At 38.8% G+C, this 19,469-nt stretch overlaps 1 protein-coding gene across 3 annotated transcripts in view; it reads right to left on the bottom strand.

Moving 5' to 3' along the window:
- Vps16A (vacuolar protein sorting 16) overlaps window positions 1-19,469 on the bottom strand; it is a 489,369-nt gene that overhangs the window by 58,554 nt on the left and 411,346 nt on the right. For all 3 annotated transcript variants that reach the window (XM_090381825.1, XM_090381827.1, XM_090381826.1), the window contains one exon: window positions 8,484-8,653. In XM_090381825.1, the coding sequence (XP_090237951.1) occupies window positions 8,484-8,653 (170 nt within the window). The remainder of the gene's footprint in view (window positions 1-8,483; window positions 8,654-19,469) is intronic.

The raw sequence follows: 19,469 nt of genomic DNA, 5'->3' as shown, positions 1-19,469 counted from the left end.
CTGCAGTGCTTCTTTAACCGGTGCCTCCATTAATTTTCCTGGAATAGAAGTTAAACTCACAGGTCTATAATTACTTGTGTCAACCTTTGATCCTCCTTTGTGAATTGGGGTCACATTTGCACATGTCCAGTCTATGGGTACCTTCCCCGAGTCCAAGGAAGCTTTCATAATTATGGCTAAGGGTTTGCTTACTTCCTTTGCTGCCTCATTTAATATAACTGGATAGATCCCATCGCCCCCCCCAGGTGCCTTTCTTGTGTTTATCTTCAACAATTTCTCCTCCACTTTACTCTGTTATTACAAGATTATCTAGCTTACTGCCAGAGTTGAATACACCTCTGGCATTCCCCTCGTTGAATAACTCCTCATGTGTGAATGTCGATGCAAAATATTCATTTAGTTTGTTAGCTACCTGAGCAGGATCATCAACAGCTAACCATCGATATGAAGTGGACCAATCTGATTCATCCCCTTCCTTCTAGAGTTTACATAAGTAAAGAATTCTTTGCTGTTTTTCTTTGCATGCTTTGCCAAGGATTTCTCATAATCTGTCTTTGCTTGCTTAACCTCCTTTGTGACTTGGTTACAGACCAGCTTATATCAATCATATGCTTCTGTGTCACGTGTTAATTTATATGTATCCCATGCATTTTTCTTCTCTGCCATATGTCTCATTAGTTTTTCTGACATCCATTTAGGCCTAAACCTTGAAAAATATTTCTTAGTTGGTATGTAAAGCCTAGTAGCTTCCAAGATAAGTTCTTTGAATGCTTCCCATTTTGAATTTGCTGTTGGTAACATCATCAGTTGGTCCCACTGTATAGAATTTAAATACTGTCTCAGACCATCGTAGTTGCCTTTACGAAAACAATAACCCTTCCCTTTACCCATGATGGTAGTTACCTCTTTGAGTAAATCCCACTTCAGCAAATGAAGTGGGATTTACTGTGATAACTGCCACCTACTGGTTCCGTTATCTGCAGATTCTTAATGCATGAAGAATCACTACTGATAATCAAATCAAGAATATTACTCCCTCTAGTTGCCTCCCAAACATGCTGATGCTGAAAACAATCATCCAATAAATCCACAAAAGCCTTGCTAGTGTGTGAGTGACCAACCCACAAATTCCAGTCAATATTTGGGAAAATTGAAATCCCCCATTATAAGACTCTCTGATTTACTGGCCCACTCTATTTCCTTGTACAGTTTCTTATTATACTCATCAGAGTCATTAGGCCTATAGCACACTCCTACTCTCAATTTTGATCTCCCACTGCTTACGTCACACCAAACTGACTCGACACTGCACTGTCCAGCGATGTCGACTGGCTTCACTTCCTTGGATTTTATGTGTTTCTTAACTAATAGCATAACCCCTCCTCCCTTCCTATCCTGTCTATCCTTTCTGTAGATGTTGTACTCCCAAAATTCCGAACAATATCCGCCTTTGATGCTTTGAGCATTACCTCAAATTCATCAAATTTATTTACCAAACTCCTAGCATTGGTGTACACGCAAGTATAGTAGTAGTAGTAGTAGTAGTGGCGGCATGTGATGCAAGAAAGCAAATTTGGCTGATGCTGCATAAGCATCAGCTAAATTTTTTTGGCTGATGCTTATGCAGCATCAGCCAAAAAAAAAAAATAATAAAAATAAAAAAATCACACCATTCCCTCCAAATGCCTGTCCAGTTCCTCCATAAATTTATTCAACCTATCAACTTCCACAACGACAGATGGAAGTTTGTTCCAGCAATTAACCACCCGCTGGCTAAAGGCAAATTTCCACACATCTATTCTACATCTGTCCTTTCGTAATTTGAATTTATGCCCCCTTAGGTTCGTAATCTGAACAAGTGGGAGGATTTCATCAGAATTCAGCGTGCTAAACCCATTCAAGGCCGTAATCTGAACAAGTGGAAGGATTTCATCAGAATTCAGCGTGCTAAACCCATTCAAGGCCTCAATCAGATCACCGCGCAGGTGCCTAGTCTCCAGCCACTGCAATTTGCAGAACTTAAGCCTCTCTTGGTAAGAGGATCTCTTCATTCCCCTCACCAATCTTGTTGCCCTTCTCTGTACACGCTCAAGTAAATCTACATCCTTCCTAAAATGAGGCCTCCAGACTTGTACGCAGTACTCAAGGCGTGGCCTGACCATTGCCTTACAGAGGGATAATCACCTCCTTTTCCCTGCTAGCAAAATTCCTATATATCATTGACAAAACCCCATGACCTGGCCTGGCAGCTTGTCTGCATTGCTCAGAAAACTTCATATCTGCCTGCCCAATTTCTCCGAGGTCTTTTTCATCTTCTACCACCTTAAGTGTAGTACCACACAGTTGGTACGTTTCTCTGGTGTTACTTCTACCCATATGCAGTACTTTGCATTTGTCAAGGTTAAACTTCAGTTGCTACTTCTTAGCCCATCTGCCCAAATTATCTAGATCCTGTTGCAGTAGCACACTGCCATTACTGTCATTAACAACCCTGCCAACCTTTGTATCACCTGCAAACTTCGACATTAAGCCTGATATACCTTCATCAATATCATTGATATATATACAAAACAACAGTGGACCTAACACCGAACCCTGTGGGACTCCACTAATAACATTAGTCCAAGAAGAGCAGCACCCATTTATTACCACCCTCTGTCTTCTCGCACTTAACCATCCTTTTATCCATTGTAGCAAATTACCCTTAATACCATTCTGCTCCAATTTGTACAATAGTCTTCCATGCGCAACAGTGTCAAAAGCTTTCCTGAAATCCAAATATATGATATCAAAATTATATTTTTGCATCCAGTTCCTTTGTAACCACATCATAATATCCTATCAAATTTGTCAGACAAGACTTTCCCTTAACAAACCCATGCTGTGTCTGAATTATTGCTGCAGTCCTGTCTAGATGATCCTGCAATGCATCTTTAATCAGCGACTCCATTATTTTACCCGGAACAGAAGTTAAACTAACTGGTTTGTAATTACTCGTGTCACCCTTCGATTCCCCTTTGTGAATTGGGGATACATTTGCACATCTCCAGTCCGTGGCAACCTCCCCTGAATCCAAGGATGCTCTCATAATTATGGCTAAAGGTTTGCTTAGTTGCTTTGCCGCCTCCTTTAATATAACTGGATAGATCCCATCACCCCAGGTGATTTTCTTACGTTTAACTTCAACAATTTCTCTTCCACTTTGCTCTCAGTTATTACAAAATCATTAAGTATCCTGCTACAATTTGATAACCTTCTACCATTTTCAAACCTTAATAATTACTCACGTGTGAATGTAGATGCAAAATACTCATTCAGTTTGTTTGCTATCTGAGCAGGATCATCAACAGTCGAACCATCGATGTCAAGTGGACCAATCAGATTCATCCCCTTCCTTTTAGAGTTTATATAAGTAAAGAAATCCTTGCTGTTTTTCTTAGCATCTTTTGCCAAGGATTTCTCGTAATGTGCCTTAGCCTGCCGAACCTCCTTTGTGACCTGATTACAGATTAACTTATATCTGCCATAGGCTTCTGAGTCGCTTGACAATTTATATGCATCCCATGCATTTTTCTTCTCTGTTACGAGTCTCATTAGTTCATTTTACAACCATTTAGGCCTAAACCTTGAACAATATTTCTTAATAGGTATGAAACTTTTAGTAGCTTCCATGATTAATTCCTTGAATGCTTCCCACTTAGAATTTACTGTTGGTAACATCATCAGTTGATCCCACTGTACAGAATTTAAAAACTGTCGGAGACCACTGTACTCGTCTTTACGGAAGCAAAAACCCTTTCCTTTACCCCTGATGATAATTAAATCTTTAAGTAAATCCCACGTCAGTACACTGTGATCACTGCCACCTAGTGGTTCTTTTATCTGCAAATTCCTACTACATGAATGATCACTGCTGATAACCAGATCAAGAGTATTACTTTCTCTGGTTGCCTCTCGAACATGCTGCTGCAGAAAACAATCATCCAATAAATCCACAAAAGTCTGACTAGTGTGTGAGTGCCCAACCCACAAGTTCCAGTCAATATCTGGGAAGTTAAAATCCCCCATTATAAGACATTCCTATTTACTAGCCCACTCTATTTCTCTGTACAATTGTTCATTGTACTCATTAAAGTCATTAGGCCTATAACACACTCCTACTCTTATTTTTGCTTTCGCAGTGCTTATGTCACATCAAACTGACTCAACAGTGCACTGTTCATCTATATCAACTGGATGCACTTCTTTTGATTTTATGTTTTTCTTTATTAACAGCATAACTCCTCCTCCCTTCCTATCCTGTCTATCCTTTCTGTAGATGTTGTACTCCTCAAATTCCAGTTCTGCACTCCTTATATCTGTGTGACACCACGTCTCCGATATCCCAACGATATCCGCCTTTGATGTCTTGACCAACACTTCAAATTCATCAAATTTATTTACTATACTTCTAGCATTGGTATACATGCAAGTATATATGCACCTGTTCCTATTCTTAGCTACCCTAACACAAACCATATGTTTACTTGTACCGCAATGACTCCCAGCAGTCTCAAACATCCTGCATCTTGTTTTCCAGGTTTCTGCTCATTCCAATAGAAGCAGTGCAAGAATCTTTTTCACCTCTGCCAGTGGCTACTGTTAATCTATTAGTCCTTGTATCCCCCCAAGCTAGTAGTTTTCCGACGCACCTAACACTGCCTCGATAGCATCAGCAAATATTCTTGCACCGTTTCTATTTAAGTGTATCCCATCTCTGTAGAAGCAGTCTCTCCTGTTAATATCTTTTAGCACATCTTGTTCCATTGACATAATGGCCAATCCATTAATTGTTGCTCGTGAAGGTTTAATCATTTTGAGTCTTGAAAAACTCCTCTCTCCAAATGCAACCATAATTCGCAATGTTAATAATATTCCAAGAAAAAAGGATGATGGTGGGATATAATTCAACTAAGTATTTTTTTCTTGAATTAAATGTCAATAATTCTAAGCAACAAAATTTTTTTCCTTTTAAAACATGCTGCAAAAATGTTCCTGAAAATATAATTGAATGTTTAAACAAAAAACATTTTTATGAATGATGTACACTAAAATCCACTGTGCAACAAAAGATAATCAAATATTTTACAAAATAATTCTTAATTATAATAACATTGTGCGCATCATGTATGTATGAAAAAAATTGTTTCTTAATATGTATGTATTAATAAATTGTTTAAAAATGTTAAATTTGTTTATTCCCACTTACTTCTTATTATTTCTCATCTTTTACTATATTTCTTTCTCATATTAAAAACAAAAATATGAGAAATATATTTCTCATATTTCTTTTTAATGAAATTTCTGTTTAAAAATTTTTTTAAAGCAAACAGTCGATTAAGTTATATAGAGGTCTGACTGTATTTTGTTCTCCACAGAACAATATCATCTCTTTGCATTAAGACTTTCTGTTTGGCTTCTGTTTTCTTCCATTTAGCCATAATTATAAGAACTTCCTTGGACTCAGGGGAGGCACCCATGAACTGGAGATGTACAAATATCACCCCAATCCACAAAGGAGGATCAAAGGGAGATGCAGGTAAGTACAGAACTGTTAGTTTAACTTCTGTTCCAGGGAAATTAACAGAGGCACTGGTTAAAGAAGCAATGCAGGATCATTAAGACAAGACTTCAGTTATAGCTCGGACACAGCATGGGTTTGTTAAGGTTTGTCTCACTAATTTGATTGGATACTATGATGTAGTCACAAAGGAACTGGATGCAAAGAATAATTTTATATCATATATTTGGATCTTAGAAAGGCTTTTGGTACTGTTGCACATGGAAGACTGCTGCACAGATTGCAGCAGTGTGGCATTGGAGACAAATTTCTGCTATGGATAAAGGGATGGTTGAGTGGGAGAAGACAGAGAATGGTAATCAATGGACACCGCTCTTCATGGACTAATGTTATAAGTGGAGTCCCCCAGGGTTCAGTGTTGGGTCCGTTGTTGTTTTTATTAATGATATTAATGACGGTATATCAGGCTTAATGTCCAAGTTGGCAAATGATACGAAAGTTGGCAGGGTTGTTAATGACACTAATGACGGTATGCTGCTTCAACAGGATCTAGAAAAGTTGAGCAGGTGGGCTGAGAAGAGGTGGAACTGAAGTTTAACATTGACAAATGTAAAGTACTGCATATGGGAAGCAGTAACCCTAGAGTAACATATCAACTGTGTGGTAATACACTAAAAGTGGTAGAGAGTGAAAAGGATCTGGGGGTATTTGTGCAGGCAGATATGAAGTTTTCTGAGCAGTGCAGATGGTCTGCAAGAGTAGCTCATGGTGTCTTGTCAATGATATACAGGAATTTTCCTAGCAGGGAGAAGGAGGTGATTATCCCCTTGTATAAGGCAATGGTCAGGCCAGACCTTGAGTACTGTATACAAGTCTGGAGGCTTCATTTAAAGAAGGTTGTAGAGCTGTTGGAACGAGTAAGCAACAAAATTTTTTAAGCAACAAGTACAGAGAAGAGCAACAAGATTAGTGAATGGAACAAAGGGTTGCTTTTACGAAGAAAGGCTTAAGTTTTGCAAATTACAGTGTCTGGAGACTAGGCACCTGCGAGGTGATATGACTGAATGGTTTGAGCATGCTCAATGCTGATTTGATCTTCCTCTTGCTCAGAATAATCGCCTGAGAGGGCATAAATTCAAATTGAGGAAAGACAGTTGTAGGATAGATGTGCGGAAGTTTGCCTTTAGCTAGTGGGTGGTTGATTGCTGGAACAAACTTGCATCTGTCGTTGTAAAAGTTGATAGCTTAAAGAGATTCAAGGCAGAACTAGACAAACATATGGAGTGAGTATATGCATGAAATGAAAAGGGGTGTGTGCATGTGTTTAGGCTGTTGCTATGTAAGCTTGCTTTCTTGCATTGTGCCTTGCTAATGCTAATGCATTTTAACCCTATTTGTTTCAAAATTGCATGTAGAGCTGTTTTTTCTAATGGAAAATGCAATTTGTGCCTTATAACTGGTAACAATTTATTTAGAGTGGTCACCTTTCTATCAACACTATAAAATTCTTCAATAGTGTGATGATTAATGCATATGTCAAAATCATATATCTCATCAACTGTTTTCCTACTCATCAATTTTTTTCTCTTTAAGTGGAGATTTTAATTCATCTTCTGAGTGCGACAGCAATGTATGTTCTTTTCTAATCTGTTTAACTGTTATTTCTGATAAAGCTATAACAAGAACAGCTCTTATTGTGGATTAACCTTTAGGTACAATTAAACTACGAGATATATTTAAATCCTATTTGTTTCAAAATTGCATGTAGAGCTATTTTTTCGAATGGAAAATCCAATTACTGCCTTTTAACTGTTATAACTGGCAACAATTTATTTAGAGTGGTCACCTTTCTATCAACACTATAAAATTCTTCAATAGTGTGATGATTAATGCATATATCAAAATCATATGCCTCATCAACTGTTTTCCTACTCATAGATTTTTTTCTCTTTAAGCAGAGATTTTAATTCATCTTCCGAGTGCGACAGCAATGCATGTTCTTTTCTAATCTGTTTAATTGTTATTTCTGATACACCTATAACAAGAACAGCTCTTCTTGTGGGTTAACTTTTAGGTACAATTAAACTACGAGGTAAAATTAAACTTTATCTTCAAGGTACATTCAAGTACTGTTCTTTGTTTGTTATTTGGTTTTTAGGAGCATTAGCAACTAAGGCCATATTGCTCCGGGAATATGCGGTGGTCATTCCCTTGACCTTTCCACATCCTTCGTATTTGGTGGTCACGGGCTCGAACCCCGGTCTAATCAAGAAGCATATGCTATGCACTGCTGCTCCTGCCCACCTGGCTAAGGAGGCACCTACATACATACATACAAGTACACATCATATAAACATAACAATTTAATGCATTAGTATCATGTTTGTACATAGTGAATTACTGAAATGGCATCATTTTTATTATATCTCATATTGTGAATACCTTCCCAACCCCGGGTTGTCACTATTGAAACACTACCGATGAGAGGCCAAACAGCCTTGAAATGCCATCTGGGTGGTGGTATCCACTGAGAATAAGTAACAATAGTCTTCTCCACTGGTGAAGCGTTACTTATTCCAGGTAGTGCAATATCAGGCAACTCATGGTATTCACAATATGAGGTATGATAAAAATTATCATTTTGCCATTTTTGGTAATTATTCTCATCCACGATGGGAAGTAACATACCTGAATAACGGCTCAATCTAGTAATGAACACACTACTAGATTGAGCCATTATTCTACCAAAAAAAATGTATGCTCATTGTTAATTGCACTGTGATATTGGCTACAATAAAGCAGTTATGATAAAGTTTTTAACTCCTCTGGCCTTTCAGGGATTCCAACAGAGTATAAAGAGAAAAATTTACAACCCCAAAACTTAAAAAGAGAACTGACTAAGAATTACTTCAAAATATTTTACCTTCTATCTGGTACTCTGAATTCCTTCTTTAGATCTTCTGCTAATCGAAATTCCTTTTCAATCATCAACTGTTGCATAGTTTGATGTAGAGAAAGATCCACAAAACGGCAACCAAATTTTTCTTCATATTTCACTTGTAGTTCTAATAGTCGATTTTGTTCATCAGTTATCTAAAATAAAATTGAAAAAACTGCAACCTGATAATTAGTTATTAATATTATAACTCTTGTGAATTATGCATATTATACATAAAATTAACAGGGATATGAAGGATTTGCATTTGCTTTGTTTTCTAAGCAAATACTTCAATTTAATAATAGCCAGTACAAAATTTCATTTGTATAACAACAATTTTAAAGTCAGAGTTTTCGTTTCAACGTGGCTTAATAGTAAATGAAATATTCATTCAAAATTCAGATGAAAGGGAAATTTTGGCTGGAATGGTTTCAGTACGACATTTTGGTTTGTATATATTATGCAAACTACACTGAGAATGTCATTATATATCTCATACAATGCCAGTCTCAGTATAGATGGCACCTGAAATCACTGAAAATATCACATATACACAGTGCTGCGGAGCCAGAGCCATTAAAAAAAAACTGGCTCCGTATCTCCAACTAACTTGGTCAGTCTTAATCATGAGGGTGGCACATATGTCATATGCTTTAATGCTTTGTAGTTTTCATTTCCCTGTTCTTTTTGTTTACTATGTTTTTTTTTTTTTTTTTTTATGTCTAAACCAGTGAGCGGCTTTCGAATTATGCACAGTTTATTATTTCATCAATGTCAAATGTTTTCAAGCTCTCAATGATAAACAAAGGATCTAGACAAAGTCTAATGAATTAGAATACTTTATGGTCACTAAAGATGATAAATTTATATTTGTACATGTCAAGTGAATGACACTAATGGCAAGATTTTGACTTGTGGAGCAAAAATTAGTAAACCTTTGACCAATTAGACAAACGTTTCAACAAGAGCATTCAATTTGAAGGGTAATATAAGTCGTAATCATCCTGAAGTGCTTAAGACTATAGAAGACGAAGAGAGACTCATGCTTAATAAGGCAAGCACTTCTAGTTTTTCATCATCAAATAGTCAAGTAAATCAATCAAATATTTTAAAATATTTTAGCATTAGCTTTAGTAGAGACATTTGATGCAAGAAAACAAGCTTATGCAGCATCAGCAAAAAAAAAAAAAAAAAACCACTTCCACTTCACCCCTCTGTTCATCCGAAATACCTGTCCAGCTGAGCCTTAAACTTATTTAGGCTATCAACTTCCACGACAAGGGATGGAAGTCTGTTCCACCAACCAACCACCCGCTGGATGAAGGCAAATTTCCGCACGTCTATCCTACATCTGTCTTTCCTCAATTTGAATTTATGCTCTCTCAGGTGATTATTCTGAGCAAGCAGAAGAATCCCATCAGCATTGAGCATGCTCAAACCATTCAAGGCTTTATACCCCTCTATCAGATCACCTCGCTGGAGCCTAGTCTCCAGACACGGTAATTTGCAAAACTTAAGCCTTTCTTCGTAAGAGCACCCCTTTGTTCCATTCACTAATCTTGTTGCCCTTCTCTGTACTGATTCCAGCAGCTCTACACCCTTCTTGAAATGAGGCCTCCAGACCTGTATACAGTACTCTACGTGTGGCTTGACCATTGCCTTATACAAGTGAACAATCACCTCCTTATCCCTGCTAGAAAAATTGCGATATATCATTGACAATACACCATGAGCTACTCTTGCAGCCCATCTGCACTGCTCAGAGAACTTCATATCTGCCTGCACGACCACCCCCAGGTCCCTTTCATTCCTTACCACTGTCAGTGTAGTACAACAGAGTTGATACGTTGCTCTGGGGTTGCTGTTTCCCATATGTAGTAATTTACATTTGTCAATGTTAAACTTCATTTGCCACCTCTCAGTCCATCTGCTCAACCTTTCCAGATCCTGTTGCAGCAGCATAGTGTCAGTAGTGTCCTTAACAACCCTGCCAACCTTCGTATCATCTGCAAACTTGGACATTAAGCTTGATATAACCATTTATATATCAATATCATTTATATTGATATACAGGGCTTTCCAATAGTAACGCTCGATTTTTGTAACGCAATAAAACAAATTGTGAGAGTGATAGTGATCTATTTTTATTTTTATTATGAAGTATATGTGTTAACATTATGTTTTAAAAATTATATCAGATAAATGTCCCCCGCGGCTTTGTCTGGTTTGGTTAATCCTGGATACCCAATTGGTGATGACGTTATCGCATAAAAGTGGCTCAATTTCAGCAATAACGTGCCTAATGTTGGCCTTTAAGGCGGCAACCGTCCGTGGTTTGTTAGCATAGACTTTGGATTTTAGAAAGCCCCAGAGAAAAAAATCCAGTGGCGTTAGGTCGCAGGATCTGGGCGGCCAATTAACGTCACCATTTCGCGATATAACGGAACCTTCAAATTTCTCATGCAATAGTGTTACTGTATCACGTGCCGTATGGCACGTAGCACCGTCTTGCTGAAACCAAATGTTTGTTAGATCGATTCCATCCACTGCAGGCCAAAAAAAATCTCTTATCATAGCCATGTATCGCTCACCGTTGACCGTAAGTGCCACTTCTTCTTCATTTTCGAAAAAATACGGACCGATTATTCTGCCGGACCAAAGTGTACACCATACCGTAACTTTTTCGGAATGTAGTGGGACTTCATGAATCTCCCGTGGGTTTTCGTCGCTCCAAATTCGGCAATTTTGCTTGTTAACAAAGCCACTTAACCAGAAATGAGCCTCGTCACTAAACATTATTTTTCGCCCAAAATCAGGATTGACCTCCAACTGCTCTAGCGCCCAATCAGCGAATGCACGCCGCTGCGCATGATCGTTGGGCTTTAGTTGTTGGGTTAATTGCACTTTATAAGGGTGAAGCCCTAAGTCCTTATGCAGGATTCGCCAAGTTGTCGTCGAAGACAGGCCAAGTTCTTGAGCCCGTTGCGGATTCTCACTTGGACTGTTGCGGATTCTCACGCACACTTTCCCGGACTGCAGCAATATTTTCAACGGATCTTGCGTTTCGCTGACGTACAGGCACTTTCAGATTTGCCACAGACCCAGTTGCTTCGAATTTGTTTATTAAACGGCGAATTGTGGATTCTGAAGGACGTTCGTCGACACCATAAACTGCACGGAGTGCACGAAACGTTTGACGAATAGAACATTGGTTTTGATAATAATTTTTTACAATTTTGACTCGTTGCTCAGTCGTGTAACGCTCCATAATAAAATGCAGAGACTAACTGAATACGGCTACCAAAGATACCACCTGTGTGACTGTCGACTTCGTCATGCGCTGTTGCCAAACATCGAGCGTTACTATTGGAAAACCCTTTATCAATATCATTTATAAATACAGAAAACAATAATGGACCCGAAACTGAACCCTGAGGGACTCCACTGATAACATTAGTCCACGATGAGCAGTGTCTGTCTTCTCCCCCTTTATCCATAGCAGCAATTTGCCTCCAATGCCACACTGTACCAATTTGTGCAGCAGTCTTCCATGTGCAACAGTATCAAAAGCCTTTCTACGATCCAAGTATATATTATCAAAGTTATTCTCTGCATCCAGTTCTTTTGTGACTGCATCATAGTATCCAATCAAATTGGTCAGGCAAGACTTCCCCTTAACAAAACCATGCTGTGTCCGAGCTATAACTGAAGTCTTGTCTAGATGATCCTGCAGTGCTTCTTTAACCAGTGCCTCCATTAATTTTCCTGGAACAGAAGTTAAACTCACAGGTCTATAATTACTTGTGTCAGCCTTTGATCCTCCTTTGTGAATTGGGGTCACATTTGCACATCTCCAGTCTGTGGGTACCTCCCCTGTGTCCAAGGAAGCTCTCATAATTATGGCTAAGGGTTTGCTTACTTCCTTTGCTGCCTCCTTTAATATAACTGGATAGATCCCATCCACACCAACTGCCTTTCTTATCTTTATCTTCAACAATTTCTCCTCCACTTTACACTCAGTTATTACAAGATTATCTAGCTTACTGCCAGAGTTGAATACACTTCTGGCATTCCCCTAGCTGAACAACTCCTCATGTGTGAATGTCGATGAAAAATATTCATTTAGTTTGTTAGCTACTTGAGCAGGATCATCAACAGTTGACCCATCGATATCAAGTGGACCAATCTGATTCATCCCCTTCCTTCTAGAGTTTACAGCAAAGAGAATATAACTCTTTGCTGTTTTTCTTTGCATCCTTTGCCAAAGATTTCTCGTAATCTGCTTTCGCCTGCCTAACCTCCTTTGTATCTTGGTTACAGATCAACTTGTATCTATCATAGGTTTCTGTGTCACGTGTTAATTTGTATGTATCCCATGCATTTTTCTTCTCTGCCATATGTCTCATTAGTTCATCTGAAATCCATTTAGGCCTAAACCTTGAACAATATTTCTTAGTTGGTATGTAAAGCCTAGTAGCTTCCAAGATAAGTTCTTTGAATGCTTCCTATTTTGAATTTGCTGTTATCAGTTGGTAACATCATCAGTTGGTCCCACTGTATAGAATTTAAATACTGTCTCAGTCCATCGTAGTCGCCTTTACGAAAGCAATAGCCCTTCCCTTTACCCCTAAGGGTAGTTTCCTCTTTGAGTAAATCCAACTTCAGCACACTGTGATCACTTCCACCTAGTGGTTCATTTATCTGCAGATTCTTAATGCACGAAGAATCACTACTGATAATCAAATCAAGAGTATTACTCCCTCTAGTTGCCTCCCGAACATGCTGATGTAGAAAACAATCATCCAATAAATCCACAAAAGCCTTGCTAGTGTGTGTGACCAACCCACAAATTCCAGTCAATATCTGGAAAATTAAAATCCCCCATTATAAGACTCTCTGATTTACTGGCCCACTCTATTTCCCTGTACAGTTTCTTATTATACTCATCAGAGTCATTAGGCCTATAGCACACTCCTACTCTCAATTTTGATCTCCCAGTGCTTATGTCACACCAAACAGACTCGACACTGCACGGTCCAGCGATGTCGACTGGCTTCACTTCCTTGGATTTTATGTTTCGCAACTAATAGCATAACCCCTCCTCCCTTCCTCCCCTGTCTATCCTTTCTATAGACGTTGTACTCCCCAAATTCCAGTTCTGCATTCCTTATATCTGTGTGACACCACGTCTCTGATATCCCAACAATATCTGTCTTTGATGTTTTGAGCAATACCTCAAATTCATCAAATTTATTTACTAAACTCCTAGCATTGGTGTACACGCAAGTATACATGCACCTGTTTCTATTCTTATCTACCCTAACACAACCCATGTGTTTACTTGTACCACAATGACTCCCACAGTCTCTGAAATATCCTGCATCTTGTTTTCCAGCCTTCTGTTCATTCCAATAGAAGCAGTGCAAGAATCTCTTTCACCTCTGCCAGTGGCTACTGTTAATCTATTAGTCTTTGTCTCCCCCAAGCTAGCAGTTTTCCAACCCACCTAACACTGCCTCGATAGCATCAGCAAATATTCTTGCACCCTTTCTATTTAAGTGCATTCCATCCTTGTAGAAGCAGTCTCTCCTGTTAACAAGTACAGTCCAGGCTGAAAAAAATTCTACCCCTTGAGCCTTGCACAATCTTTCCAGGGCCGAATTAATCGACAGGGCTCTCATCATATACTCCCTCCTATCATGTCTGGGCAGAATTGCAGACACTTTCAAATTCAACCCTAATTCACGGCTTTTTTTCAACAGTGACCTGTACTTGTTAAGTAATTTTGTTAGTCAAAAGGTCAGTGTCCGGGACAGCAGATCAGTGTAAGAATTACATTATTCAGTTAGCGGTGAAGAACTCTTTATCCCTGAGTGTCTTTTGTAAGCCAGCCATGCTTGGTTTGATAGGAGAAATGGCCCAAAAATTCAAAATTAGTTTGGATAGAGGCAGTATTCGAAGTTTTACAATAAAGCAAAGGAAGAAAATTTTGCCCTTATAAATGATCTAAAAGGATGTTTTGTATATTTGAAAATGATACTTGCATACTTGTAAATTATTTTGCAATAAATGTTCCATTTGTTGATGCCAACAATAAAATTGTTACATGTACATTACCAGTGAGGGATACAAAAGCCCAACATACAAGCGAGTACCTTCATTAACTAGTGAAAGATGTTCTGCAAGAGTTTGAAATAGAAAAAGTTGTTGCTGTTGTGTTGGGATTTAATAACACATAGGCTGCTAGGGGCATATTGTGTCATTTTAATGGTTAATAGGAAATACAGTCGGACCTCTCTTTAACGAACTTCCATATAGTAAATTTTTCTATGGAGCAAACTTTTTGATTTCCCCCTGGTACACTGAAAATTGTTTCTGTATAATGAAGAAAACTTCCATACAACAAACTGATTTTGAGAGACCTGGGTATGCATTGTTCACACCTCTTGTCTTTAGGCAATAGAGGTGATGCTGTAGAAAGCATGAATTAAGAGTTAAAGGATTAAGAATTAATCATTTTAACTTTTAATAGCCAAAGGGCTTAATTCTTAATAGCATTCCACAATTTAGTGTTGCCCATAAAGCTTTACTGTACCAAGAAGTCACGCTGGTCAACTGCTATCTAAGAGTTATCAACTAGCTAGTCGTTGGCAAAGATTAAGGCATATTCCCGACATGGACATTGGCTCTGGTCAACCTGTTTTCTATTGTAAGCAGCCTATTAGAGAGGAGAGAGTGATTTTCCTTTATCCCGGAAATCAATCTGTTGTTTTGCAGAAATTAGTCATCCACACTTTCTCTAAATTTCACCTGTCTCTGTATGGTAGGAACAAGTGATCCCTAAATCAGTTTTGTTTTAGCTGCTGTGCAAGTAACCTTACAATGTCTAAGAGGAAGTCCTTGAGTGTAGTGAAAAAAGTGAAAGTGCTTAATAGTGTAGCTCGGAACATCAGAAAAAAAAGAAATTGCTTTAAAATTTGGTATCCCTGCCAGTAGTGTGTCAACCATTCTGAAAAACTGTGTTTCATTTCTCAAACTGTTTGAGGAAACGCGATCCAGTCGGAAGCATGTGGAATTATGCGGCGCCTCCGTAGCCAGGTGGGCAGGAGCAGCAGTGCATAGCACACGCTTCTTGATTAGACCGGGGTTTGAGCCCATGCCCACCAAATACGGAGGATGAGGAAAGGTCAGGGAATGACCACCGCATATCCCCGGAGCAATATGGCCTTAGTTGCTAATGCTCTTAAAAAACCAAATAATAACAAAATAACAGAATTATTATGCCTGTATGAAGATGAAACCATTTTTAAGTGGGTGAAGTTGATTCAAGACCAAACATGCAGATAACAGGGCCATTAATAAAATCAAAGGCTATAGAGTACGCATCTTTATTGGAGCATAAAACATTCCAAGCCAGTTCTGGTTGGCGGGACAAATTTAAAAAGTGCCATGGCTTATTCAAAAAAGTTATTTCTGGTGAAGGTGAAGAAGACTGTACTCATTGGAAAGAAATAGGTTTGAAAAAAATTATGGAGGACTACAAGCCCAAATACATATTCAACATTGATGAAACAGGTATAATTTTTAAATGTCTGCCGAACAAGGCAATGACTTTTAAAGGTGATAAATGTGTAGGCGGTAAAAATAGTAAGGAGAGAATTGTCTTGGTTGGTGTAAATATGGCTGTTAATGAAACACTGAAGCTTTTGCTAATAGTCAAAGTAAACAACCCCAACGTTTCAAAGGAGTAAAGTCGTTATCTTGGACTACAACAAAAAAGCTTCAATGACAAGTAAAATTTTTGAACAGTGGATTTTAAATTTCGGTTTTGCTAAAATGCCAATTAACAATGATGAGATGAATTGCTACAAGACAGTGAGCAATCTTGGGAAGAACTCTAAGTGAGAGGTTTGATCGGTGGAGAAATTGATCTTCAAGAATTTTTAGGAGTTGATAATGAAATCACAGTAGCTGAATACCCGAGCGACTCCAACATTTTAGAGTTGTTGTTATTTGGTTTTTAGGAGCATTAGCAACTAAGGCCATATTGCTCCGGTATATGCGGTGGTCATTCCCTGACCTTTCCGCATCCTCCGTATTTGGTGGTGACGGGCTCGAACCCGGGTCTAATCAAGAAGCGTGTGCTACGCACTGCTGCTCCTTCCCACCTGGCTACGGAGGCGCCAACATTTTGGAGAGTATTCAAAGAACTAGTAACGATATCGATGATGAGTTCGATGAAAATGAGGGCAATGAAGGCAATGAGGGCAATATAGGTCACTGTTGAAAAAAAGTCATGAATTAGGGTTGAATTTGAAAGTGTCTGCAATTCTGCCCAGACACGATAGGAGGGAGTATATGATGAGAGTCTTGTCGATCAATTCGGCCCTGGAAAGACTGTGCAAGGTTCAAGGGGTAAAATTTTTTTCAGCCTGGACTGTACTTGTTAACAGGAGAGACTACTTCTACAGGAATGGGATACACTTAAATAGAAAGGGTGCAAGAATATTTGCTGATGCTATCGAGGCAGTGTTCGGTGGGTCGGAAAACCACTAGCTTGGGGGGATACAAGGACTAATAGATGAACAGTAGCCGCTGCAGAGGTGAAAGTGATTCGTGCACTGCTTCTATTGGAATGAGCAGAAGCCTGGAAAACAAGATGCAGGATATTTCAGAGACTGCTGGGAGTCATTGCAGTACAAGTAAACACATGGGTTGTGTTAGGATAGGAACGGGTGAATGTATTGCGTGTACACCAATGTAGGAGTTCAGTAAATAAATCTGATGAATTTGAGGTAATGCTCAAAGCATCAAAGGTGGATATTGTTGGGATATCAGAGACGTGGTGTCACACAGATATAAAGAATGCAGAACTGGAATTTGGGGAGTACAACATCTACAGAAAGGATAGACAGCATAGGAAGGGAGGAGGGGTTATGCTATTAGTTAAGAAACACATAAAATCCAAGGAAGTAGTAGTAGTAGTAGTGGCACGTGATGCAAGAAAGCAAGTGTAGGAGCTTATGCAGCATCAGCCAAAAAAAAAATCACACCATTCCCTCCAAATGCCTGTCCAGTTCCTCCTTAAATCTATTCAACCTATCAACTTCCACAACGACAGATGGAAGTTTGTTCCATCTGTTGTTGTCGACTAGCTTCAAAGTGAAGCCAGTCGACATCGCTAGACAGTGCAGTGTCGAGTCAGTTTGGTGTGACATAAGCATTGGGAGGTCAAAATTGAGAGTAGGAGTGTGCTATAGGCCTAATGACTCTGATGAGTATAATAAGAAACTGTACGGGGAAATAGAGTGGGCCAGTAAATCAGAGAGTCTTATAATGGGGGATTTTAATTTCCCAGATATTGACTGGAATTTGCACTAGCAAAAGCACACTAGCAAGGCTTTTGTGCATTTATTGGATGATTGTTTTCTACATCAGCATGTTCGGGAGGCAATTAGAGGGAGTAATACTCTTTATCTGATTATCAGTAGTGATTCTTCGTGCATTAAGAATCTGCAGATAAAGGAATCACTAGGTGGCAGTGATCACAGTGTGCTGAAGTGGGATTTACTCAAAGAGGTAACTACCATCAGGGGTAAAGGGAAGGGTTTTTGCTTTTGTAAAGGCAACTACAATGGTCTGAGACAGCATTTAAATTATATACCGTGGGACCAACTGATGATGTTACTAACAGCAAATTCAAAATGGGAAGCATTCAAAGAACTTATCTTGGAAGCTACTAGGCTTTACATACTAAAAAATATTGTTCAAGGTTTAGGTCTAAATGGATGTCAGATGAACTAATGAGACATATGGCAGAGAAGAAAAATGCATGGGATACATATAAATTAACATATGACACAGAAGCCTATGATAGATATAAGCTGGTCTGTAACCAAGTTACAAGGGAGGTTAGGCAGGTGAAGGCAGATTACGAGAAATCTTTGGCAAAGGATGCAAAGAAAAACAGCAAAGAGTTCTTTTCTCTTTGCTGTAAACTCTATAAGGAAGGGGATGAATCAGATTGGTCCACTTGAAATCGATGGTTCAACTGTTGATGATCCTGCTCAGGTAGCTAACAAACTAAATGAATATTTTGCATCAACATTCACACATGAGGAGTTATTCAGCAAGGGGAATGCCAGAGGTGTATTCAACTCTGGTAGTAAGCTAGATAATCTTGTAATAACAGAGTAAAGTGGAGGAGAAATTGTTGAAGATAAACACAAGAAAGGCACCTGGGGGGGGATGGGATCTATCCAGTTATATTAAAGGAGGCAGCAAAGGAAGTAAGCAAACCCTTAGCCATAATTATGAGAGCTTCCTTGGACTCAGGGGAGGTATCCATAGACTGGGGATGTGCAAATGTGACCCTAATTCACAAAGGAGGCTCAAAGGCTGACACAAGTAATTATAGACCTGTGAGTTTAACTTCTGTTCCAGGAAAATTAATGGAGGCACTGATTAAAGAAGCACTGCAGGATCATCTAGACAAGACTTCAGTTATAGCTCAGACACAGCATGGTTTTGTTAGGTTTGTATGGTTTAGTAACAGTAACACAACAGGGGTTACTGTTACTAAAAAAGGCTTAAGCTCTGCAAATGGCAGCATTTGAAGACCAGGCACCTTTGAGATGATATGATTGAGTTGTAAAAGGCCTTTACAAGGTTGAGCAGATTCAATGCTGATGGGATTCTTCCTCTTGCTCAGATTATGAATCTGAGGGAACATAAAATCAAATTGAGGAAAGACAGTTGTAGAATAGATGTGCAGAAGTTTGCCTTCAGCCAGTACATAGTTGATTGCTGGAATAGATTTTCCTCTGTCATTATGAAAGTTGATGAATTATATAAATTCATGGCTGAACTAGACAAACATTTGGAGTGAATGGATAGGTTAAACGGAAAGGGTTTTTTTTTTTTTTTTTGTCTAATCTAAAAAAAAAACCAAAAAACAAGCTTATACAGCAT

Source organism: Mastigoproctus giganteus, chromosome 9, assembly GCF_048544385.1.
Source record: "Mastigoproctus giganteus isolate SK-2022 chromosome 9, ASM4854438v1, whole genome shotgun sequence".
Taxonomy (NCBI): domain Eukaryota; kingdom Metazoa; phylum Arthropoda; class Arachnida; order Uropygi; family Thelyphonidae; genus Mastigoproctus; species Mastigoproctus giganteus.
Note: the sequence above shows the minus strand (reverse complement) of the source record. Positions and strands in the feature narration are given on the sequence as shown.